Genomic DNA, 27,172 nt, shown 5'->3' with positions numbered 1-27,172 from the left:
AAGTTGTGCTAGTCCTTTCTCTCCTGTTGTGACGTATATCCGAGTGAAACCGCTTCTGGAACAAGAACAAATGTAGGGCGGGACTTGATTTAGTTCATGAGGAATTGACTGGTTGCACATGTTTCATGTTCCTCATAATCTTGAATCAAAATAACTTCCCCTCCCTCTTGCAGTGGCTTCTCTTCTCTTCTCTGATGATGAGGGCGGGGCAACCTGTCACTCACATGAGATCCACCAATAGCAAGCCACAGCCATTCAATCAATTCCCCACAGACAAAATCAAACCACGCCCTACATTTGTTCTTGTTTGTGAAGCCATTTCACTCAGATATATGTCACATGTCATATGTCACATGAAGAGATGACTTTAATTGTCTTTCATGCAGCAGTTTAATGTTATTTCTGTGATATCATGTGTGTAGATGAGGAGGGTCCTGAGGGTCTGACTCAGTTTCTGCTGCTGGAGGTGCGGAAGCTGCGAGAACAGTTGCGCGGCAGTCGTCTGTGTGAGCGACGTCTGTCTCACCGCTGCCGTGTGGCCGAGGAAGAGCGCAGCCGAGCTGAACGCAAAGCGCAAGAGCTGCGACAGGACCGGATGCAGCTAGAAAGGTGCAGAAATATATATATATATATATATATATATATATATATATATATATATATATATATATATATATATATATATATATATATATATATATGAAATACATTTTTTAATGAACCATGAAAAAGAAGGTGAAATATGCCTTAAATTGAAAAAAATTTATTGATTGCAACATTTTATTATGTAATATACACTTCTGGTCAAAAGTTTTTGAATGGTCATTTTTTTATTTTTTTCTCAAAGCTTAATTTATTTAATACAAAATACAGTAAAAATAGTAATGTTGTGAAATATTTTTACAATTTAAAATAGCTGTTTTCTATTTGAATATACTGTAAATTTATTCCTGTGATCATTACTCCAGTCTTCAGTGTCACATGATCCTTCAGAAATCATTCTAATATGCTGATTTACTGCTCAAGAAACATTTCTTGAATGCTGAATAAAAGACATTATTAAATGTCAATTTAATGCATCCTTGCTGAAAAGTATTAATTTCTTTAATTTCTTTAAAAAAAAAAAACTGACCCCAACATTTGAACAGTAGTGATAATGTTACAAAACCTTTCAATTTCAGATAAATTCTTTCTTTTGATCTTTCTATTCATCAAATAATCCTGAAAACAATGCACACAACTGTTTTCAACATTGTTAATAATCATAAATGTTTCTTGAGCAGCAGATCGGCATATTACTATGATTTCTGAAGGATCATGTGACACTGAAGACTGGAGTAATGATGCTGAAAATTCAGCTTTGATCACAGGAATAAATTACATTTTAACATATATTCACATAAAAAACAGTCATTTTAAATTGTAAAAATATTTCACAATATTACTGTTTTTACTGTATTTTGGATCTCTCTATCTATCTATCTATCTATCTATCTATCTCTCTCTCTCTCTCTCTCTCTATATATATATATATATAAATGTATAAATATAAAATGAAAATAAATATTTTTTATTTTTTTTAAATTATATACAGTATATATACAGTATACTTACATAATAAAATGTTGCAATCAATAAATTTACATAAATCAATAATATAAAATATTTAAATAAACCAAGGCACGTTTTATGTATTTTAAGTTTTTTCTTTTTTTTTTTTTCATTTTAAGGCATATTTCAGGTGTTATTTCACATCCTTTTTCATGTTTCATTAAAAAAAAAAAAAAAAAAAAAATCATGCTTTAAATTATTTATGCTTACATTTTATTGTTCTTTATTTATTGCAACATTGTACACACACTATCATCCAAAAGTTTGGGGTAGATGTTTTTTTTGTTTTTTTTTAATGCTTTTAAAGAAGTCTCTTCTGCTCACCAAGGCTGCATATATTTAATCAAAAATACAGTAAAACAGTGAAATATTATTACAACTTAAAATAACTGTTGTGATGTGAATGTTGTGCTGCTTCAGATTTTTGTGTAAACTGTGATACATTGATTTCTTTGATGAATAGAAAGTAAAAGAAAAAACAGCATTTGAAATAAACCTTTATAATGTAACATTATAAATGTCTTTCCTGTCACGTTTGATTCATTTAATGCATCCTTGCTGAATAAAATATTCATTTCTTTCATGCTGTTTGTGACATGAAGGTTATGAGGTCGATTCCCAGGGATTGAATGAACTGATAAAAACGTGTACTTTAAATACATTGTAAGTCACTTAGGATGAAAGCATCTGCCTGAATGTCTGAATGTAAATCTATTTCTGCATGTGTGTTCACACTGGGTCAGGTTGAAGCAGGACTGGGAGTCTGGTAGTCGTGAGTTGGGTCTGCTGAAGGAGAGACACCTGGAACAGGCTGTGAAATACTCGCGAGCGCTAGAGGAACAGCGCAAAGCTGCGGCGCGCGAGAGGGAACTACTCACAGAGGTACAATATATGGACAATTAAGACTTGTCTCCCAGGAAACCACTGATCAGTCAGTCAAATACATTATTTTATTGAAGAGTTGGCTATATAGTTTCAATATTCAGTGTGAATTAGAGGCTCATTAGTCATAACAGCGATGGCTATGATTAATCCTAAACTGTTCATTGTTCTCAGAGACATGATGTATGATGTAACCACTACAGACTTGCATGCAGTTCATGTCAGACTCATAGTGGGCGTGTCCTTGTGATGTGACTGACAGGTGGAACAGCTCAGGAAGAGATTACTGGAGAAGGAGAAAAGAGCAGACGATGGCTCCACCCCCCCACTGACGCATCATACGAGCTTTGAGGCATGTGACGGCACAACTGCGGGCCCGGAGGAAACGTTGCCGGTCATCGTGAGAAAGACAGAGCGTAACTCTGGAAATCAGGTCTGTCTCAAGACTTTCTCTGTTCATCATTACACTTACAGGAGTGTGTGTAATGTGTATGTGTGTGTGTGTGTGTGTGTGTGTGTGTGTGTGTGTGTGTGTGTGTAGGCTCTGTTGGACATTCTCCAGCAGGACCGGCAGGAGGCTGTGGAGCAGCGGCAGGAGCTGTGCGGCACCATCGCTCGACTGCAGGGGGAGCTGGAGAGCTCAGAGACGCAGAGAGAGAAAGTGAGAGGAAACCTGTCTGTTTTGACTCAGAATCACATACTAACATACTTTCTCTGCTGTATGGGACTGAAACGGTATGAGTTGTATGCTAGTATGCTTGTTTGTTTGTGCGCTGTGAAGGTGGATTATAATATGTGGAAAATGCATTCATGTTAGTTTATTTATTTACCACTTTAAAAATATCCTTTAGTCCTCCAAGGTTAAAATGGCAGTGAATGGGGGTTGAGATTTTGAAGCCCAAAAAAATGCATCCATCCATCATAAAAATAATCCATACGACTCCAGAGGGTTAATAAAGGCCTTCTGAAGTGAAGCGATGGGTTTCTGTAAGAAAAATATCCATATTAAAAACTTTATAAACTATAATAATTGGCTTCAGGCAAACAGCTGTATGCGCAACAAGACACCCTCAAACTGCGCCACAAAGCCCTAGTCCCCCTTCCGGAGATATCTTACCTATGCAACGCAGTTCAAATTTCTCCATGGTTTGTCCCCTTATCCAAATTTTAACCTAATCACAAATGCTTTCTTTCTAATTCTCCCAGCTCTTTCAACCAGACAGCAATATTTAAAATGCATTAAAAGTCAGAAATAACAAGATGATACATAAAATATATATAAAATACATTAAAACAGTTCGGACATAGCACAGTGCTCAATCAGTAAATGCATAGGTAAAAAGATGTGTTTTGAGTCTGTATTTGAATGTGGCTACTGTTGGTGCACACCTGATCTCTTCTCGAAGCTGGTTCCAGCTGCGGCTGGCGTAACAGCTAAAAGCAGACTCTCCTTGCTTTGAGTGAACCCTTGGTATTTCTAAGTGACTTGATCCTGATGATCTGAGTGATCTGTTTATATTATAACTGGTTATATATAGGTTTATATTATGTGAGAGTGTACATATCTGCAATGTATTGAGGTCCTAGGCCATTGAGTGATTTATAAACAAGTAACAGTACTTTAAAATCAATTCTAAATACAACTGAAGGTCAGTGCAAGGACCTGAGGACTGGTGTGATGTGTTCATGTTTTCGGGTTCTGCTCAGAATCCTGGCAGCAGCGTTTTGTACGAGCTGCAGCTGTCTTATGGTCTTTTTGGGAAGACCAGTGAGGAGCCCATTACAATAATCCACCCTGCTGGTGATGAAAGCATGAACAAGTTTCTCTAAGTCTTGACTGGAGACAAAGCATCTAATTCTTGCAATATTTTTGAGATGATAATATGATGATTTAGTTCAGGTCTGACTCCAAAATCACACCAAGATTCCTGACTTGATTTTTAGTTGTTTGACCCCTAGAGTGAAGGTATGTGTTCACTTTGAGAACTTCATCTTTGTTTCCAAACGCAATGACTTCAGTTTTGTCTTTGCTTAACTGAAGGAAGTTTAGGCACATCCAATTTTTAATTTCATCAATGCATTGGCACAGGGAGTCAATGGGGCTGTAGTCGTTAGGTGAGAGGGCTAGGTAAATCTGGGTGTCATCTGCATAGCTGTGATATGCAATTTGGTTATTTCTCATTATTTGGCTCAGTGGCAGCACATATATGTTGAACAGGAGGGGTGCAAGTATTGAACCTTGAGGGACTCCACATGTCATGGATGTCCATTCAGACTTATGGTCATCGATACTCACATAATAACCTCTCCCTTCTAAGTATGACCTGAACCATTTAAGGACCATCCCAGAAAGCCCAACCCAGTTTTCCAGCCTGTCAAGAAGTATGTTGTGATCGACAGTGTCAAATGCAGCACTGAGGTCAAGTAGAACCAGCATTGATAATTTACCTCAATCTGTGTTTAGGCGAATATCATTTATTATCTTTATGAGTGCTGTCTCTGTGCTGTGATGCGGTCGGAAACCAGATTGAAAGTTGTCAAAGTATCCATTCAAGCTTAAGAACTTGTTCAGCTGATTGAAAACAACTTTTTCAATGATCTTGCCTATGAAAGGAAGATTTGAGATTGGTCTGTAGTTGCTCAATATGGTGTTATCCAGATTGCTCTTTTTCAGGAGGGGCAGTTTTCAGGGATTTTGGAAAAGTCCCAGAGAGAAGTGAGGAGTTTACCAATTCTAGGAGATCTGCTTCTAAACAGTTAAATACGCTTTTGAAAAAAGATATGGGAAGTGTGTCAAGGGTGCAGGTTGATGTTTTAAGGTGCTGTACTGTTTCTTCCAAAATTTTAGCATCAATTGCTTTGAAAACAGACATAATAGCTACTTCTCTGAGGTTGTGATCTGATCTGTTTTACCCCAGTGCAGCTCAAGGATGTTCTGGTCGCCTTTCTGATATTATTGATTTTCTCAGAGAAGAAGGATGCAAAATCACAGCATTTGCTGTCTGAGAGCATTTCACTGGGAATCTGACTTGGGGGGTTTGTTAGTCTCTCTACTGTAGCAAAAAGAGTGCGGGTGTTGTTTAAGTTTCTGTTTATAATATTTGAGAAGAAGGTCTGTTTAGCTTTGCCTAGTTCCACATTGAAAGCATGACGGTTATCTTTATAGATGTTATAGTGGATTTCAAGGTTTGTCTTTCGCCACATGCGCTCAGCTTTTCTGCATTGTCTTTTCATATTTTGCACTGCTGTTGAGTTTCTCCACAGTGCTTTTTGTCTGCCACTCTTCTTTCTGACTTTCACAGGAGCAATGTTATCAATAACATTCTGTACTTTTGAGTTAAAAGAAACAAGGAGAAAATCAACAGAGTCTGCAGATATGCTTGGTGTTAAAGACATAGCCTTCATAAACAGTGCACTAGTATTCTCATTTAAGCATCGCTTTTTGACCGAGATAGATCTAACTTCAACAGTCGGAGAGATCAATATATCAAAGAAAATAGCACCACATCCTTAATGACAATGGATGAAATGTTTAGACCCTCACTGATAATTAAATCCTAGAGTGTGTCCATGATTGTGTGTGGCTCCATGTTCATGCTGAGTCAGATCAAAAGTATTCAAAACTGTTTGGATTTCTTTTGCCATATTGGATTCTGCATTTTCTATGTGGATGTTAAAGTACCCATTAATAGTAAAACAGTCAAACTCTGAGGAAATTGCTGATTACAGTTCTGTAAAGTCCTCCACAAAGGCTGGAGAGTATTTTGGAGGCCTGTAGATAACTATAAGTAGAATGCGAGGAGCACCTTTTAACACAATACCCAAGTATTCGAAAGACAAGTAATCACCAAATGACACTTGCTTGCATTGATAGATATCTTTAAATAGAGCAGCAACACCTCCACCTCTCCTAACAGCTCTGCAGACACTCATAAAAGTAAAGTTAGGAGGGGCTGTTTCATTCAGGTCTTCAAGCCATGTTTCATTTAGAAGCATAAAATCTAGGTTGTTTGTGGTTATTAAGTCATTGACTAGAAGTGATTTATTTTTAAGTGAATGGATGTTTAAAGGTGCTAACTTAGTCTTACTTTCTGTCTCTACAGTAATCTTAGTTTGACGTGTAATAGGCAGCAGATTAAATAGGTTTGGCAAACAATTTGAGAAGGCCTTAGGCTTTCTATTACATAATAAAACAGAAGTAGAGAAAGCAAGCAGGCACACTGGGTTCCCGCTTGTTCTGTAAACATTTGATAAAGTCACTGTTATCATAGCGGGGACCCGACACACATCACTGGTGTTACAGGAGGCTGTAATATGTTGTCCTGGCTTTCCTGGCTGTTTTCCCGAAAGTCGTCCTTGGGTGCTGAATCTTGGAGCAGTTCTAACACGTCACTGTCTATCGGTGAGCTCTGTGGGCAGGGCTCAGTCAGGATTGTGTCCGTGGGCAGTGGTTGTTGTGGCTGCATGGTGTTATCGTTGTCCTTGTGGGATGTGTCAACCGCATGTCCATTCAGGTGCTGAAATGAAGTCCTGTGGTCAGTTGTACTCTGTCCAGGTGTGTTTGTGCCATTCAGGTTGAGTGGATTTGCACACACTGCTGAAGGATGATGGAGGCAGAAGTACATATTGTCCTTTAGCACTCTTAAGCCCAGTTTGTTTGGGTGCAGGCCATCATGAGTGAACATTTGTCTCTGACTCCAGAAAAGATTGAAGTTGTCGATGAAATTCAGTCCTTTTAAGTTGCAGGTGTTAAGCCCAAGCAACCGTGTAAATCTATTTGTTCCTCTTGCTGGGAGTGGTCCACTGATGAACGACTGAACTTTTAGTCTTCTTAGCATTTCAAAAAGTTCATTGAAGTCCCTTTTAAGGAGTTCTGACTGCTCCTTCCGAATATCATTCTTCCCCACATGGATGATTAGTCGATTTACAGTTTGATCAGAATGCTCTTAAGTTCCCTGTTTACATCAGAAACTGTTGCTTGTGTAAGGCAGCATGTAGTTATATCCCTGCTGCTAATGTTTCTGATAATAGAGTCACCCACTAACAGAGTCCTGGGCTCGGCTGCTCTAAGAGCTGAGTGCCGCTGTCTGCTCGACCAAGAGCCGCAGTTAGCATCTGTGTTAGCTGCTGGCTGATTTGATCTGTGTCGATAATGTTTGGGGATTCCTCACCCACATTCATCATGTCTGGAGATTCCTCACCCACATTCATTAACACTTCAAATCTGTTCTCCAGATTTATTGGCGGTGGTAGGGAGCTAGTGTTTGGGGTAGAGGATGCTACTGCAATATGTGATACTCATGACAATCTGATGTCTCGAGAGCCTTTGGGTCTCGCTCCCTGTTTGTGCCATCGATTAATATGTTGATCAGTTTCAGCACTCAGTATGGTCTGTTTAGGGGCATTTGTGTGTCATTGTGTGCTGAGGACATCCATGATGAAGCTCCCTTGTGTGTTCCGTCTGGTTTGGTAGTCCCGCAAGTAACTTTGTTTCAAGAACTGTAATCCTTTGTATTCTGTGGCAGTTTGTGCAGCAGGTAGATTCTTCAGCCAGAAGAGGCATATTATTTCTAATCCTTTTGGATGTAGGCAGCTGTGTTTTCCCTTCTCCAGAATGTAAGCTGATGACTGCCGTCAGTGGGAGGCTGATTGGATAAAAAATTCCCCTTTTTTGTAGCAATTCTTCCAGTTAAAAAGTTTGTTGGTGCTAAGATTTGTCATTTGAGCACTGTGCTGATTTGCTGTAGGTAAAATTAGGATATCAAATATAAAAGCAATAGAGCAAAGCGCGGAGCTGTAAGCAAGAGCGCCCGAACAGTAGCGAAGCAGGAAGTAGCAGGATTATCAAAACCAATTTACTGATGAAATAATTTAATTTTGAAATGCGCTATTTGGCTCTGATGCAGCCACCTCAGTCGGAACCAAGTGTGCCACATGAGTCCTGAAAAGTGAAGCCAAAGCGACTTGATCGCCCCCAGGTGGCTGGATGCAGTATAGGTCATAAACCCCGCCCTCTCCATGAAATGTAATGGGACATGAGACAAACTAAACAATCAAATTACACTTCAAATATTATTTTCCAAAGACAATTTCTGTCATTTTAGGCAGTTTTTATTATGCTGGTGTTAGTTCAAGTGTTCGTTCTTTAAATATGGTTTTAGTTAGTTAAAATGGGGGTGACGTCATTGCGCATAATTCTACACATTCCTGCAGGTTTCACGATTATTGAAATTACCGCAAACATTTATGTACTATATTATGTAGATTGAATCCAAACAGATTATCAGAGCAGATCAGTTATTTTAAAACATTATGACTTTATTGAGTTATTTATCGCAACTTATTACACGTAAACGCTCAGATACACACACAGTTATGTTAAAATGCCTGACTTGGCGAGTACACGTAAGCACAGCCGGTTGTCTTCAGTGAATGTGAACAGCAGTATATTCCTTTAAGGCAGGAACACACCAAGCTGACTCCGACAAACTAGTGGCGACGAAAGCAGACTGCGGGGTTGGCTCACGTCGGGTCCAAAGGTGCCCTGACACACCAAACTGACGCTCAACAGCCGACGGACAAGTAGCACGTCCGTTCTGCGTCTGCGTAAGATGAAAAATGCCTTTCCGTACCAGCAGGTGACAGTATCTGAACAGCCAATCAGAATGATCAGATGGCCCAACGGACCGCAAGCTCTGACGCCGATTCAACATATCGAATCGGCCGAAAAAAAGCCGACGAGGACCAACTTTAGCTGATGGTGCGGAACACACTGAGAAAACTCAGTGGCCGACGAACAAAAAATGCCAGTTTGGTGTGTTTCTGCCTTTATGTCTTAAAGAGACAGCAGCCTTTAAACCTGCTACTGTCTACTATTGCCTGTCACAATCAAACAACAAAAGAAAATCTTTAAAGGGTTAGTTCACCCAAAAATGAAAATTCTGTCATTAATTACTCACCCTCATGTCGTTCCACACTCGTAAGACCTTCGTTCATCTTCAGAACACAAATTTAAGATATTTTTGATAAAATCTGATGGCTCAGTGAGGCCTGCATCGCCAGTAAGATCATTAACACTTTCAATGCCCAGAAAGCTACTAAAGACATATTTAAAAGTTCATGTGACTACAGTGGTTCAACCTTAATGGTATGAAGCAGCGAGAATATTTTTTGTGCGGCGAAAAAACAAAATAACTACTTTATTCAACAATATCTAGTGATGGGAAATTTCAAAACACTGCTTCTATTGAAGGATATTATATATATATCTGTGTGTGTGTGTGTAGCTCACGTCTCAGTGTGAGCAGCTGCAGCTGCGGCTCAGGACTCTACAGCTGGACTGGGAGACGGAGCAGAGCAGGAGTGTGTCCTACTTCAACCAAATCATGGAGCTGGAGAGAGAGAGAGACCAGGTACTACACTCACACACACACACACACACACACACACACACACACACACACACACACACACACACAGACATGCGCTTCCACACTTCTGTTTCTGTGTGTGTGTTGAAGGCGCTGCGCAGTCGTGACAGTCTGCAGCTGGAGTTCACCGACTGCCTGCTGGACAAGAACCGTCTGCGCAAACGCATCGCAGAGCTCCAGAGCAGCCTGGAGCAGCTGCAGAGAGAGATGGAGAGGAGCCGAGATCGGAGAGAGCAGAGCGCCACCTGTCTGCACTGCGTACGTCGAATATATATATATATATATATTGAAGTATAGACAATACAAGTAATACCATACTAAACTGTGCTGTTCAACACTGTGCTCTGTTTGTAGTCTCATCTGTCATTGTTCAGTGAGGATCAGTGTTTCGGGCCGTGCTGTTCTGTTGATCTGAGTCCTAGTCCACTCACACTCAGAATTCAAAAGGTCAGAGTTCACACACACACACACACACACACACACACATACAGACACAAACACAGCTGTGTGTGTACTTGACCTCTCATGTTGTCATTGTGTTTTACAGTCGACCTCTCAAGCTCAGATCTGCGAGCAGTCTGAAGGTCAGTGTTTGTGTGTGTGGTTTTAGAAATATTATTGCTTTAACTTACATTTACATTTACATTTACATTACTTATTACTGCTTTAAGTGACACTATCGGATGAGAACAAAACCTGAAGTGAAGGGTTAGTTCACCCAAAAATAAAAATTCTGTCATTTATCACACACCTTCATGTTGTTCCACACCCGTAAGTCCTTTATTCATCTTCAGAACACAAATTAAGATATTTTAGTTAAAATCTTAAATCGGTTCATGTGAGTACAGTGGTTCAATATTAATGTTATAAAGCAACGAGAATATTTTTGGTGCGCCAAAATAACGACTTATATAGTGATGGCCGATTTCAAAACACTGCTTCAGGAAGCTTCGGAGCATAATGAATCAATGTGTCGAATCCGCTGTTCGGAGCGCCAAAGTCATGTGATTTCAGCAGTCTGGCGGTTTGACATGCGATCCGAATCATGATTCGACACGCTGATTCATTATGCTTTGAACTCACATGAACTGATTTAAATATGTTTTTAGTACATTAATGGATCTTGAGAGAGGAAATGTCATTGCTCCCTATGGAGGCCTCACTGAGCTTAATTTGTGTTCCGAAGATGAACGAAGGTCTTACAGGTGTGGAACGACATGAGGGTGAGTAATAAATACAGAATTTTCATTTTTGGGTGAACTAACCCTTAATTTCAGCTGAATGATGACATTGTTGTCACTTTGCTTTATAGTGGAATTTATGTTCTAAAAACATTTTGCTAACATTATTTGCTTACAACTGTTCAAAACATAAAATCTTGGTTATAGGAATGTTAAGGAAACATTCCATTTAATAATTTTGCAAAGAAAAGTTTACTTTTGAATGTTCTCTGAACGTTCTGAAACACGTTCTGAGGTGAAAAAGTTCCAGAAAAGAGTTCCATGAACGATGTACAGAACATATTTTTGTTAGCTGAGTTTCCTGATTGTCTCTGTGAAGCTGTTTTGACACAGTCTGTATTAATGTATAAAGCACTATAGAAATAAATGTGAATTGACCTGCTGTTGTTGTTACTGATGACGTTGTGTGTTTGTGTCACAGACTACTGCTGCTCAAATTCAGAGGAGAATCTGCTTTCGCCGGTGAATAAAAATATCATTTTATGATGTGGTGATGATCATGTGTTCAGTTTGAAATCTCACTGTATGTTTTGTGATTGTGCAGGAGTGTAACATGGAGAAGGACATCAACAGACTCTCGACATTTCCTTTTCCTCCCTGCATGAACTCCATCAACCGCAGAGCAAACGTGGAGTAAGACACAGAGTGGAGAAAACAATATAAATAAATCTGATTGACTGGATCATGATTCACTAAAGTCTGCATGTGTGTGCAGGTTTGATCTGAACTCTTGGGGGAGCGACGAGAACGAGACACAAACAGGTGTGTGATACAGTCTGTGCATCTTTCATCCATGATGGGAGAGAAAAACGATTCGTTCTTCAACAATTCTGAATCGATTCTGAACTTAATTTTAGCCGCAGCTCTGTGATGTCACTTATGTTTTCTGCTTACTTCACATCAAAACACTTGAATAAGAATCTAAACCCCTATACATCTCTGAAAGGTTGAAGCGAATTACTAGGCCAATCACAGGCTTCACTGCACAGCATATATAGATAATAATCAAACAGCGATAATGCCAAAAATAGTGAGAAAAATCCCTCACTGCTCTTGTCTGGAAACTTTCAGAAACTCTCTTTTATTGTTTGCAGCGTATTTCTGTGGAAGCATAGTCAAAATGACGACTACTGACTAAATCATATGAGATAAAAAAAAAAAAAAAATTGAATTATGAGGTTAATTGAATCTCATATGATTTAGTCAGTGTCATCATTTTGACCATATCTCATAATTATGGCTGTCAAAATGACTTAGTATATCATAATTTCAACTTTTTATCTCATAATTACGATTTACTTTGTCATAATTTTGACTCTTTATTTCAAAATTTTGACTTTTTATCTCATAATCACGACTTGTCATAATTTCGACTGTCATAATGACTTTTTATGTTATAATTAAGGACATTTTTAGTACAATGACAATGTGATTCGTCAATTTTAACTTTTTATCTCATAATTATGACTTATTATGTCCTAATTTTGACTTTTTATCTCATAAGTTTTACGTTTTATCTCATAAGTATGACTTTTGTCTTAATTATGACTTTTTATGAGATAATTTTTACTGTCATAATTATGATTTAGTTTGTCATAATTTAGATTTTTTTTTATCTCATTTTACTTTTTATCTCATGAGTATAACTTATGTCCTTATTATGACTTTTTATGCAATAATTTGACTTTTTATGTCATAATTATGATTTAGTTTGTCATAATTTTGACTTTTTTCATAATTATGAATTTTTATCTCATAATCATGACATGTCATAATTTCGGTTTCGTCATGGCTTTTTATGTTATAATTAAGCAGGGTTTTTTCTTATAACTTTTTTTTTTTGAAATTATGATTTGTAAATTTTAACTTTTTATCTCATAATTGACAGCATGTCATATTTTTGACTTTTTATCTCATAAGTTTTGCTTTTTTATCTCATAAGTATGACTGATGTCCTAATTATGACTTTTTATGTGATTTATTTTGACTTTTTATGTCATAATTATGATTTAGTTTGTCATAATTTTGACTTTTTTCATAATTATGACTTTTTATCTCGTAATTATTACATAAGTTATTTATGTAATTTATTTATGTCAGAATTATGATTTTCCAAAGCATGTTTTTTTCTCTTATGTGGCAGGAATGGGCTTCCATATGTTTCTTTGCTCTTCTTTTATTACTGAAGATTGTGTTTTGAAGCTATTTAGAGAGTCAACTATTACTTGACTACATGCGATATATTAATTTTTTTAATCAGATTTTTATACGCTGGCCTATTAATTTCTTGTCTGTTGTCAATTGTAGTTGATGTTGTGTTGTAATATGCACTTTAACTATATATATATATATATATATATATATATATATATATATATATATATATATATATATATTTATAATGTGTCTTTTGTGCAACATTTTGGTCAGTGTAAAAGTTTAAATGTGTTTTAGAAATAAAATTGACTTACTAATTGTTTTAATTATTAATTTTTGTGGATTATTTTAAATTGCATAAATAATTATTAGTAGTAAAAATAAGTGTTCAATGGCCGTTTTGGACATTTTTGGTGTTCTGGCTACTGAAATTTTGGTATTTTGACAAAGCTAACCCCTATTGTGTATTAATTTGTAAAATAATTGAGGAAAAGTTGCATGATGATGCTTTGACAATTATTTTGAAACCAAATCTTTACCTTTTGAATCAAGTTTGAATCTTGAGGCTAGTGATGATTCACTTCTCTACTGTCTATGTGTCTCTTTCATCTCATGTTTGTCTTTTTCATGATTATGTGGACGTGAAGTTTGTAATTTAGACGTTAGTAATGTGTGTGTGTGTGTGTGTTGTAGAAGATTCAGACTCGTGTCTGTTGAGTTCGTGGAGTTCCCTGCCATCTCAACTCTTTCCTCCTGACATCATCAATGTGATGCCGACCCTCCCGATCAAACCTTCATCATCGTCATCCTCATCCTCACCACGGTACGAGCTCTTCATCATCACTGGGAAGCAGGCTGCTTTCACACTAGATTCGTCTGATCTGAATCAGGGTTCAGTTGCACCAGTGAACACTAAACTTTCCTCTCTTTATTTGCGTGTCATTCTTTTCTCAGTTTGGCTCCGGCGCTCTCCTCTTTGCCCAAAAGCATCAGTCTGGCCGATGACATCACTATTGTCGGGGGCAACCGGACAGGCGTGTTCGTCCAGACGGTGAGGGCGGAGTCTCCTGCGAAGCGATGCGGTCTGAAGGAGGGCAGTGAACTGCTGGAGGTGAGAGACTGAAAACTGCTTCCTGTCAGACAGGAAGTCACTCCAATGGCTCATGAGCGATTTAAAAAAAAAATAAAAAAAACCTTCACATTTGCATGCTGGAAAATCTTTCAAATATGTATTTTTAGAGAGTTGGTACCTGAGGAACATATGGAAACACACCATAATAATCATTATAAAATACTTTTACACCTTAAGTGGCACTCTTTTTATTTATTGCCTTTTGTTCATATCACATATTTTAGTAATCATCGTAAATTAGGTATCATTCGAAAGTTTACAAACTTAAGATTCGGCCTGGATGTTGACTTACCATGGAAACGGTACTTTAATTTTTTTTGGCAAGCTCCTCCCCTAGTGGGTGGTGTCAGGTTTCATATTACAATATTTATTTTAGCTACTTTATAGTCAAAACCTTTTGTAATCTTGAAAAAACACATATCGTCGGAAAGTTCTGAGACTCACTGTTCCATATTTGCCAGCTGTTTTGTGATAGAAGTGATATTTGGACAGAAATCTATCAATTTGTAACAGAAGAATGCATTACAAAAAATTCAGTAGAATGTCGGTGACACCCGGTGGCAATTTTTGGTACAGCGCCTACACAAAATCTCATGGGAACTTAAATTTTTGTGATATCAACTTCAACTTGGTTAGACATATGGCTCTCATTTGATAGCAATTCTAGAGTAAAATATATTTGATAAAATATAAATTTTATATAAAAAAATTTACATTTGATTTATAGAACATTTTTTGAAAATAACTCTTTCGAACTTAAATTTTTCAAGTGCTTTCCCTTCAGCCATAATCGGCTGGGTGTCTTCTTTAAAACAAGACCAAACTTAGGTTTGTACTCTAAAACATTCTTGATTTATAATAATTTTAGTTTGGATAGTGCTTTTTTATGTCTATTCTCAAAAATAAATGTGTTAAACTGTGATTTGTCCATCCTGAGATGAAAAAAATTATCATGTGACAATAATTCTGGTTTGGAGACTAATTTAGACCTAAATAATGACAGATGACTAATAGATATTAAATTAAAAATTCACAGTGAAAATCTCAAATAGGAGGTTTATTTTTTGAACTCATTGCACCTGACCAATCAGAGATGATGTCTAAGCCCCGCCCTTTTACAGGACCGCTTGTTTAATGTAATTAATCATTTTACTGCTTGTTCTGTTGCGTGTGTCAGTTGGATCAGGTGTCGTTGGCCGAGGGTCGTGTTCGTCTCAGTCAGTGTACGGCTGAAGTGGCTCATTTCTCGCTGCGGTGGTGGACCGAACCGAACGCACTCAAACACACAGTCAACCAGGAGGGTGAGAGACAAACAACCACTAACTGAAACACCACCTTCTGTAGTTCACGACACTAAGTGATGTTTTCACTCACTGTTTGTGTCTTGTTTTCCAGCACAAATATATAAAAATATATGAAGTGTTGAAATTGATCAAAATGAAGTGAGTTTATGCTTAAAGCAGGAACAAATATCTGTCAGAATGCAGTCAGAAAAATCAACTTAATTCAAAGGGCAAATAAGATTATTTTTCTGACCCCATTTGGTCAGAAATTAGAACTAGAACTAGTCCGAAAGGTTTTTTCGCTGGATCGGTAACAAACCAGTGCAGAAAGATTCTCTGGAGTCTGATTGTCAGTAATTATGAAAAAAAGTTGAAATTTAGATTCACGTCTGCGACGGGACGCCAAAAAATTCAAAGTGCGCATGGCCTTTTTTTACTAAAACGGCTATCCCTCTTGAACGGACTGAGATATTTTCACTAAACTCAGTACATGTATGTGCAGGCTTAGTCTGTGGTCACATGACAAAAGATGTGGTGACTGGCCAGTTGGTGGCACTATAAAATAAAAAACACAAAAATAGCTATAGCTATGCAACGGCCAGTCAGATTGACTTGAAAACTGGCTTGCGGTCTACGAGGATATTCACATATCTCGAAAAACATGTCCGCCATCAGCCAATGAAGTTTGAGCAGCAGTCAGATAAGGTTAACGGAGGCCGATTGGAATGAAACTCGCTGGGCCTGTTTGACTCACGGCCCTAGAGGCCTGTGAGAAATTCAAAAGAAATCAGCCACCAGGGGGCGCCTTCGTGTTTTTCATGTGCGTAAAGGATTGTATATCACACGATTTTTTTTTTTTTTGCACACACCCACGTCATTGATACCATAAAGTAGAACTCCTCATTTTGAACAACTTTGCCTCTTGGACTGCCTCTGTCCTTATTTCAAAATCCTACTTTTGCGAATTAGTCCTTATGTACGTTTATAAAACATATATTTCCTTAGTAAATTGACTGCTTTAGCTGTAAATGGTCTTTGTGATCTAGGTGGTTACAGGCTTGCTAAATAAAAACATTATACCTTTTTATGCATGTGCTTAAAGGCCTTAAAGTGGTTGAACCCCGATAATTGTTGCTCGCAGCTATATTTTTGATTAGTTTCTCTTCATTCTGGAAAACAAGACCAAAAAACTGAGGAAGAAAATCACTTTTAGTAGTGATGTTGCTGTTTAGTTCTCCAGTTAAAACTCCTAAACATCCTTAAACAAGATTCAAGCAAAACTGTGTGAGATATTAATGTGATTGCAAAAAATGTATCTCATTATGATTGTGTTTTTTGCTGTGACTGATTTTTTCATTTGCTTTAAGAATATTTATATAAGTTTATTGTGAAACAAGTAGCGTAATGCATTTTTTTACATTAATATATATACAAAAATAATTAAAGAGCGAGATCAGAAATGTCATAAGATTCTAGTTTATTTAGATCAGTTTAGATTATTATCTGATTCATTAATTTTCTTTCCCTCCCTCGTTTCAGGTTACTCTCGTTTAATTGCTGAACTCTCGTCTCCATCCTTCACCGGCGCTGACTCGTTTTATGTGCGCGTGAACCTTGACCTCAGTTCCCATGGCGACCCGCCGTGTCTCAGTGCTCGCTGTGACGATGTGCTGCACGTCACCGACACGCGTTATAACGGCAAATATCAGTGGCGCTGCGTTCGCGTGGACAAACACACGGGGGCGCCGCTGCAGGCCGGAGCCGTGCCCAACTACAACAGGTACACAAAAAACACACTTAACATTGAAATATTATAAAGAATTAAAACAAAATACTTTTAACTCTTCAGACCATAAAGACCTGTTCACACCAAGAACAATGATTATAAAGATAACTATATTAGCTTCCACATTAACGGATGTGGACATTAATGTGTTTTATTGTTCATCAGCTGGAAAAAAAAAAACAGCTTTTTCCTAACCTCAGTGATCAGGACATGTCCGCAAATATTGTTCTTTTCTGCCCTTATTCAGCTTGACCCCGTAATTGCTGCTTGCTTTATATTCTGTCTTGTTTTCCTTTACAAATTCCATTTCTTAGAATCAAGATACATTTATCATGTACAGTTGAATCATGACTTGGATATTAAACGGGCCTAGTTCACCCATTAAAATGTAAATTTGCTGGTTAATTTACAAAGCATTTTTAGTTGAACTCAAACACCTTGGTGATTCATAACATACAAGTCAATAGGTGCCATCACCTTGAGAGTAAAAAAAAAAAAGCAGATAAAAAGACAAAAAAGATTTGGCTCTTGACGATATATTGAGGCGAAACGATCGGTTTGTGTAATGCCGGGTTATGATAGTCACTGTGTCAGGTTATGCAATTTTGACTGCTTTCAAACTCGTGTCGTGTCCTGGAGTTTATGATTAAAACAAGAACAAATATCTGCCAAAAAGAAACTTAATTCTAATTTTAATCATAAACTCGCTTCATTTTGATCAACTTGAAAACGAGACTTCTTATTTCGCCATTTTGCTTCTCCAGTAAATGTATCTTGATTACAGAAAGTTTAGATATTTGAACTGTGGAAAAAAAAGAGAAAATATTTTTTTGGCGGTGTAATGTTGAATTTCTTTGTTAAATGTCTGATGTCAGGACTGAACTGGTGTGTTTCTCGTTCAGGGCTCAGCAGCTGCTGTTGGTGAGACTTCGTACGATGGCGCTTGAACAGAATCAATGCAGGAAGAAGGTGATGGTCTGTCTTTAGATACCTGTCTGTCTTTTTCTCTCTGTCTGTCTCTCTATCACAGATCTTGAGCTGTATTCTCTGTGTCTGTTCTCAGTTCTGTAAGAAAAGCCCCGAGCGCATTCGGCTGATTAAAGCGGTCGCTTCAAACTATCGTGCGATTGGCTCATCCAATCAGGTGCTCTACACACTCAGCAACCGTAAGCCCCGCCCACTTATACGTTCAACCAATCGGACAAGCTATCAGTAGTACTGAGTGCGTGTTTGTATATGTGTATATATATTTGTGTGTGTTTAGGTCACGAGGAGCAGCTGATCCCATTCAGTCTGGTTCAGATGGTTCGTGTCTCCAGCAAACGGCCGGTGATTTTCTCTCCGTCTCTGCTGTCACGCGGGATCATCGAGCGGCTGCTGCAGCCGGCAGAATCCGGTCTGGACTTCAACACCTGCCATCCAGGTACAGCCACAATCTCAGCATGAACTAAACTAAGAGTTATTGGCGTTAAATAAAACTAAAACCATGTTACTTTTTCTAACTGAAATAACACAAAATATATAAATATGAATGAAAATGTTGCTTTGGCAACTAGCTGACATAAAATAAGTTAAACGTGATGTAATAAACTAAACTAAATATGAAATAAAAAACCACATACATAAAAAAAAAAAAACTACTAAAATGACAAAGTTTACAAAACTTTGCAAAAACTACTAAAATGACAAAAACATCAAAATAACTAAAACTTAAAATGAAAATGGAAAATATAAATAAAATGTAATTCAAAATATTAATAAATATTATAATACTACTACTTAAATGACACAAACAGCTAAAATTGACAAAAACAAAATTACTACAAATGAAAATAAAAGTGGAAAATATAAAAACTAATTCAAAATCATAATATATGCTAAATCAGGGTATCTTCCGTTCATTCATGTTTTGATTTGATATTGAAATCAGAAAAATGAGAAAACCGCACCTTTTTTCGTTTTTCATTTTTAAAATGAAAACGAAAAAACAAAAAATTGGCTTGATTTTTCTTTTTTGTTCTGGGGTTGGAAACAAATAAGCAGTTTGAATATTCGATCTCTACATGTGGGCGGGAATGAAACGCCTCTTTCCGCTGATTGGTCAACGAGACGTCAAACCATGTCGTCATCAGTTGTTCATCGGTTCAGATCAACAGAATAAAAGTCCCTCGTTCTACAGCTGTACGGATTCTTAACGCGTTTATTCTACATTTTATCTCGTTCTATTGACATATTAATTTACTTTGCTGCTGCACACAATTACCCCCATTCTACAACTTTAGCACACTGCCTGTTTTATTGAAGTGACCAACTATAAAAATCTAGCGAAGCTGCTCAACGCACTGGCCAGCGAATGTATAGGCACACATTGAATTAAAAAGTGCAAATCAGTAGCCGATGTAAATATGCAGCAGTCATAACTTTTGTTGTAGACAACACCCTGAGTTTTGGACATGGGATGAATTTGAAATATGACAGATATGAAAATATATTACATGTTATTTTAGTTCATCAAAGCGGTGCTATTGAGAGATGGACTTAAAATGCGAATTGGATGATTTGATGACGGAGGTGAACTCGTTTATGCCAATTTGAAATAGGCTTATCACACATTTAAAAAAAGTAAAATAAATAAAGGGAAAAATGTTAAAACAGTGTTAAAAAATAACCATTATAGTGCTCTCTTAAGAAGATATCAATTATACTTTATCAATATTAGGCTATATATCAAAACCCTGAAATAACACTAACAATAATGAGATAAAGAGTATTTTTATAGCCTATTTATTGTCATCTGTCTGTGTCAGAAATTAACTGTAATTGATTTAATTGATTTTCAGGGGATTTGGGGATTTTTTCCTAATCTTATTAAATATGTATGCTTTCTTTTATGTTAAGTTATTAAATTTAGTCAATTAAATTAGAATAATATGATGCTATAGGTTGTTACCAATTAAATCAGTATCAACCAGAGGCTTGCAGAGGTGTCAAAGAAGCACCACCTGAAGTTGCTTTTAGATTTATGAGTTGTTAGATTGCTCAGAGAGGGCAGTATATGTGTAGGAATTACAATTGCATAATGTAATCATATTAATGTTTTAAACATCATTTTGAATACAGAAAATTTTAAATGACAAAATGAAACGATAATTGGATTATGAAATTAATGTCGAATATTGCCTTAGAGAATATTGCCTTAAACAAAAGTTATAGCTCTTAGAAAAGGAAAAAAATAGCATGTTGCCTATATACATATATGAAACAGAAGGATAACTTTTAATAATATTTGACATTTGACATGTCCTACTCTTCTCTATGAAAAAAAAAAAAAAAAATCAAAATAGAATAGGCATAATAGATGTGCTGTGACTGTAAAATACACACACACACACATGATATATATATTCATAGCCTATCTATCATTTCAATTCCATCCCATGTTGTCTAAAACAAAAGACATTTCTACACTCAATGTATCAAAGTTGTAGGCTGGGGGTAGTTGTGTGCAGCTTCAAAGTAAATTAATATTTATGAGATAAACTAATATTTCACGTGATGAATTAATGTCTACACAGAATTAAGCCCTGACTCTGCATCAGAACGATTTGTGTCAACATTCACTAGTCTGGCTATTTGATGAGAAAGAGATAAAATGTAGAATAAACGCGTTAAGAATCCGTACAGCTGTAGAACGAGGGACTTTTATTCTGTTGATCTGAACCGATGAACAACTGATGACGACGTGGTTTGACGTCTGGTTGACCAATCAGCGGAAAGAGGCGTTTCATTCCCGCCCACATGTAGAGATCGAATATTCAAACTGCCTATTTGTTTCCAACCCCAGAACGAAAAAAGAAAAATCAAGCCAATTTTTTGTTTTTTCGTTTTCATTTTGAAAATGAAAAACGAAAAAAAGTGCGGTTTTCTAATTGTTCTGATTTCAATATCAAATCAAAACATGAATGAACGGAAGATACCCTGATTATACTATAATACTATTACTAAAAATGACAACACAAACTAAAATTAAAATGAAATATGGAAAAAATACTCATTCAAAATATGAATAAATACTAAATATTATTAAAAATACTTTAATATTACTAAAACTTAAACTAAACTTAAAATGAAAACTCAAAATATAAAAATAAAAAAGAATTCAAAATATTAATAAAAAGTTATTATATGCTATAATAGTATAGTATCAATGATACTAAAATAGCACTGCTCCTGCGTTTACAGCTGGTATTTACTTCGTCTTTTAAAAATAATTTGTTTTTAACATTTTATTCTATGTTTGTTTTTTGTTTTTTGTATTAAAAATGTCAGGCATTTATTATACATTTTATGGAATATACATAATTATTATTATTATTAGGGGTTCAAGCATGTAGTATTGTACCTATGTACGGGCTTAGTCTGTGGTCACATGACAAAGGATGCGGTGACTGGCACTATAAAATAAAAATATACAGAAAAACGAGAATTTCAAAAGAAATCAGCCACCAGGGGGCGCCTTCGTATTTTTCACGTGCGTAAAGGATTGTGTATCACACGATTTTTTTTTTTTTTGCACACGCCTACATCATTGGTAACATATGGAAGAACTCCCCATTTTGCCTGCCTCTGTCCTTCGAATCGTTCGTTAAATATTGAAGATTATTTCAAAATCCTACTTTTGCGAATTAGTCCTCGGTTTTTGGCTCAACCTCGATAACTGTAAAAAGCTTATGTACATTTATAAAACATATTTCCTTAGTAAATCGACTGTTTTAGCTGTAAATGGCCTTTTCCATCTGTGATCTAGGTGGTTACAGGCTTGCTAAATAAAACATTACAGCTTTTGACGCATGTGCTTAAAGGCCTTAAAGTGCTTGAACCCTATATTTTGCCATTTTATGGATTATACATAATACTTTTTAATAAATGTTATTTTTCCCACTATTATTTTTATTAATAGGGGTACAAGAATGTAGCATTGAAACCCTATTGTAATTGTTAGATCCTCCAAGGATCAGCATTCTTCCCTAAAAGTGATCAGGCAGACCAAACGGCAAGTTGTAGAGACTTGAAACTTTGAGGGCTGGTAGTACTCATACCGTCTACAACGTCACCAAGGCTCATGCCGATTGGCCTGACGGGGGCGTTACAGCGGTCAAAAGTACGAAATGGCTCATAACATCTGTGTTCTTATATCATTGAAATTCTCAGATTTGATCGTCACCCTGGTGAAATTTTCAGGTATTTTGGATTTTTTGAAAAACCTGCTTTTGCGAATTAGGCCTAGGTTTTTGACCCAATCAGAATCAAACAAGTGCAGCACCATTCTCTGGAGTCTGATTGTAAATAGTTATTAAAAAAAAAAAAAAAAGTTGAAATTTCGATTCTGGGTCCCTAAGGGCTCCCAAAACATTCAAAGTGGCCAGAGCCACTTTTACTAAAATGGCTATAACTCGTGAACATGAGATATTTTCACCAAATTTGGCACACCTATGTAAGAGCTCATTCTGTGGTCGTGTGAAAAAGGATGCGGCGACTGGCCTCTTGGTGGTGCTATAACTGGAAAAAAACAAGAAAACGGCTATAAATACTTCACCGTTAGTCCGATTGACTTGAAAATTGGTGTGCAATGTCTTCATCTGAGGTGCCATGACTGTCTATGAGGACATTGACACATCTCGAAAAACCACTGAAGTTTGAGCAGCTATCAGACAAGGTTAACGGAGTCCGATCGGAACGAAACTCATTGGACCTGTTCGACTCACGGCCCAAGAGGCCTGTGAGAAATTCGAAAGAAATTGGCCATTGGGGGGCACCTTCGTGTTTTTCACTTTTGTAAAAAATTGTGCATCGCGCACGCCTACAACGTTTGTACCACATGGTAGAACTCCTCCTTCTGAGCAGCTTTTCCTCTAGGACTGCTGCTGTCCACCCAATCATTCATTAAATATTGGAGATTTCAAAAACCAACTTTGGCGAACTAGTCCTAGGTTTTTGGCTCAACCTCGATAGTTTGCTGTATATTTGCTGTAAATGACCTTTTCCATCTATGATGGAGATGGTTACAGGCTTGCTAATTAAAACAATACCTTTTGAATACCTTGAAAACCGATAATTGCTGCTCGCAGCCATATTTATTATTACTATTATTATTGTGTGCAGAGCTGCTGGAGGGTTGTGTGCATCAGGATAAAAGTGTGTTCCTCTTAGACTCTTCAGATCAACCACTGGGAATCAAACTACAGGGTATTCAAGAGGTCATTAACCAGGTAAACATTAACACAGAGTCACCACTGTCCCATACAGCAACATAGTGTGGCCCAGATTCGGTACATGTGGATTACACGCGGACCAGATTTGGGCCAGATCTGTGCCGACATTATGTTGCTGTCAGGGGTGTTATACTCTGTCTGTGTGTGTGTTCAGGACAAACACTGTCTGCTTCAGCTGGGCTTGAATCATGTGGAGAATCTCCTGAAGCAGAGCATCTATCCCATCATCATCTACATCAAACCCAAAGACAAGAAGGGCCGCAAGTTCAGGTGCGCATCTGTATCTATATGCATTGGGAATTAAACTGAAAATGTCTACTTCAATTCCTGAATTTGAATTAATGTAGCAAACATGATGTGGAATTGCAATTGAAATGGGATTGTAATAAATTAGAATTACAATCAGTTGAAATTCATATAACTGTAACATTTAACTAGAAATACAAATATTGGCACATTAAAACTCTGAATGTTTCACAAAGCTTTGTTTTGAAAGTTTTGACAAAGCTCTAAAGTTTGAAGGCCTGATAGATGAATAATGGTCAGTGGATAAAGATGATCTAGTTACATCAGCTCTTGATATCAGGCAAAGCCCAATGAAACGCTTGTGTGTGTGTCAGGAAGCTGTTGTCAGGGCACAGAGAGGAGGACCTGATGGAGGCCTGTCAGATGGAGGAGCTGCAGCTGGAGACTCTTCCTCTGATGTTCAGTACGGTGGAGCCGAACACATGGAGCTGCACAGACGAGCTGCTCGCCATCATACGCAGCACCATTCTGATCCAGCAGAGGGCCGTGGTGTGGCTGGAGCAGGAGCGCGTCCAGTAGAGCCGCATCGTTTCACACTTACTGTTGTTTAGGCTTGGTTATGGGGCGAATGGTTAATGATGGTTATATAGTGGTTATCATTACAGACCACCTAGTTATGCCTCAAAGCAGGGTTTCTGTGGGTCTTTAAAGAGCTAATTTCCACAAATGAAAGCCTAGAAAGGTCTTAAATCAGAGCTGGAAAGTCTTATGCCTGGTTTCACTGACAGGGCTTAGATTAAGGCAGGATTAGGCCTTAGTAGTGACGTTATGTTCTGTGCCGACGCTTCGAAGCATGTCGAGAAATCCCGGAAGCTTTCAGTGAAGCACATATCGAGGCTTGTATCGTTTTAGACCAATGACGTCATTGATGACATCATCGCTTTATACCAATGATGTCATTGATGACATCCGAAGCCTCGCTTCTGCCAGACTGGTTCAGGAAGCGGTTTGAATCTTGGTGCGACATTTTGACAGATATATAAACCCATGGGATTCTTTCAAAATGTGTGGTTTTAGAATAATAATATCGCCCCTCCTGCCTATTATGACCAAATAATATATTTACACACATTATTCATATAAATAGATTAGTCTATGTGGAAATTGATTTTTCTTCACCGTTATTTCTAAGCCTTAACTGGCGCAAAATACATTGTATCAGATCACATCAGGTCATCTGTAATGTATCTGCTTGTTTTACACTCTTTGACCACCAGGTGGTATTGTGAGCAAATGAAGCCTTGAGAAATGAACCCTTTTGTGAACCACTTGGCTGAAAAGCTTCAATGCTTCACGAGGCTTCTTCTCGCTATCACTAGACCTTAGTTTGAAAAAAAAATATTACTGGTGTAATCTTAAAGGGTTAGTTCACCCAAAAATGAAACTTCTCTCATTAAATGGGCTATAAGATTTTCACTTTAAGAATAAAAAAGAATAAAAATACCCCTGTATGTTTGCAGATATTTAGGAAACATGCTAAGTTCACCTACTCGTTTCTCAGAAAAACAATGCTACAGCCAGATATTCTACTTTGAAATGTGTGTTCCGTGTCGGAATGTCTGTTTTTGTTTTGGTCTGTGCGAAACCGTGTGCTGCCAGTTTATTCAATAGTATTTCGACATCACAGGTTGCCAGTTGGCGGAAAACACCACGTATTACAGCCATGAAAACCAGCAAACAAACTGGGTCAGAGAATCACAGATTCTACTTGACCTAAAAAGCCTCTGAATCCATCTAAATATCTCTATGAACAACAGCATATTAAAACAGATAAATCAACTCATCAGCATACAGTGTGTAAGTCTCCTCAGCTTTCATTGTCAATTGTGCTCCCTCTTGTTGCTCATCCTCAAGCTGGCCACCCGAGTCTTTGAACGAGGGGGCGGGACAAACAATATTTTGAAATTGAACTGCAGTACCTGTTTCGACCACTGGGTGTCATTCCTACATGGAGCTCCTTTAATTACTCACCCTAATGTCATTCCAAGGATTTTATTGAGGAGAGACAAATTTGTTGAATAAAGTCATTATTTTTGTTTTGTTTTTGTGTACAAAAAGTATCCCTGACAGCAACATAGTGTCGGCCTAGATCTGTCTATCATGGGATTCTCGTCACTTCATTACATTAAGGTTAACACACTTTAGTCATGTCAACTGTTTTAACGGTCTTTTCTGGACAGTGAATGCTGTAATTTCATTGCTTTCAATGGAGGATAAAAAAAAAACCTCTTGAATTTGATCAAAAATTAATTTGTGTTCTGAAGATGAACGAAGGTCTTACGGGTGTAGAACGACATGAGGGTGAGTAATTAATGACAGTAATTTCATTTTTGGGTGAACCAACCCTTTAAGTTGAAACAATGTATATTTTAAGATATGTCAGTGCAAGTTGCTTTCAGTTAAAACGGCTCAAACATGCATATTAGTCTGGGACTAGGGTTAAACCTTGTCTGTGAAACAGGGTCAAAATTCATGAAGTCATGCCATTAAATGTTGCATGCACTGCAAAAACTCTTCCTCAGTATTACATCTTTAAATCAAGATGGATTTACTTACCAAAAATGAATATATGAAGTGTTGTTTTCTGAGAAACTGAACAATAATGAGTTTATGCTTCAAACAAGAATAAATATCTGTCAGTAGGGGTGTAGTACAGTTAAAGTTCGTGACTGGGAAGGAAGAGGTCTGGGTCGACGAACAACTGCTGACTGAGCTTTTATTGAGAATAAAGTTCAACAGAAAGGCTGTGTAGAGCGCAACAACATCAACATAAACATCCACAAAGGGCTTCACTCCAGATTCGGTAGTCACAATCCACAAGGGCTTCACTCTAGATAGCGCGCTGCGCCTCAGTCAGCAGTTCCCCTCTCCCTCACCAACTCCTGCTTCTCACGGCGTCTTATCCCGTCTCCGCGCCAATCACTAGAACGAGACACAGGTGTTCGTGATTTGTAATCAACCCACTCACTTACCAAGCGTCTCCCGCTATTCTCTCCGGTTGCAGACCTCGCTGAACCACGCCCCCTCGCCACATACCCCCACCGCCCGACTCAGGCCGGGGAGCCATCCGGC

At 37.5% G+C, this 27,172-nt stretch overlaps 1 protein-coding gene across 1 annotated transcript in view; it reads left to right on the top strand.

The window, feature by feature from the left end:
- zmp:0000000896 (caspase recruitment domain-containing protein 10) overlaps positions 1-24,796 on the top strand; it is a 30,934-nt gene extending 6,138 nt beyond the window's left edge. The window contains exons 4-24 of the mRNA XM_048190157.1: positions 423-609; positions 2,355-2,493; positions 2,756-2,926; positions 3,035-3,154; positions 9,780-9,905; positions 10,014-10,181; positions 10,278-10,370; positions 10,471-10,507; positions 11,586-11,626; positions 11,709-11,797; positions 11,880-11,926; positions 14,015-14,144; positions 14,276-14,432; positions 15,631-15,754; positions 17,276-17,516; positions 18,425-18,491; positions 18,586-18,688; positions 18,787-18,945; positions 23,685-23,791; positions 23,949-24,064; positions 24,415-24,796. Of these exons, the coding sequence (XP_048046114.1) occupies positions 423-609; positions 2,355-2,493; positions 2,756-2,926; positions 3,035-3,154; positions 9,780-9,905; positions 10,014-10,181; positions 10,278-10,370; positions 10,471-10,507; positions 11,586-11,626; positions 11,709-11,797; positions 11,880-11,926; positions 14,015-14,144; positions 14,276-14,432; positions 15,631-15,754; positions 17,276-17,516; positions 18,425-18,491; positions 18,586-18,688; positions 18,787-18,945; positions 23,685-23,791; positions 23,949-24,064; positions 24,415-24,619 (2,627 nt within the window). The 3' untranslated portion in view covers positions 24,620-24,796. The remainder of the gene's footprint in view (positions 1-422; positions 610-2,354; positions 2,494-2,755; positions 2,927-3,034; positions 3,155-9,779; positions 9,906-10,013; positions 10,182-10,277; positions 10,371-10,470; positions 10,508-11,585; positions 11,627-11,708; positions 11,798-11,879; positions 11,927-14,014; positions 14,145-14,275; positions 14,433-15,630; positions 15,755-17,275; positions 17,517-18,424; positions 18,492-18,585; positions 18,689-18,786; positions 18,946-23,684; positions 23,792-23,948; positions 24,065-24,414) is intronic.
- Positions 24,797-27,172: the final 2,376 nt, after the last annotated feature.

The sequence above is a fragment of the Megalobrama amblycephala genome, linkage group LG1, assembly GCF_018812025.1.
Source record: "Megalobrama amblycephala isolate DHTTF-2021 linkage group LG1, ASM1881202v1, whole genome shotgun sequence".
Classification (NCBI taxonomy): Eukaryota; Metazoa; Chordata; class Actinopteri; order Cypriniformes; family Xenocyprididae; genus Megalobrama; species Megalobrama amblycephala.
This window is presented reverse-complemented; position numbering and strand designations above follow the sequence as displayed.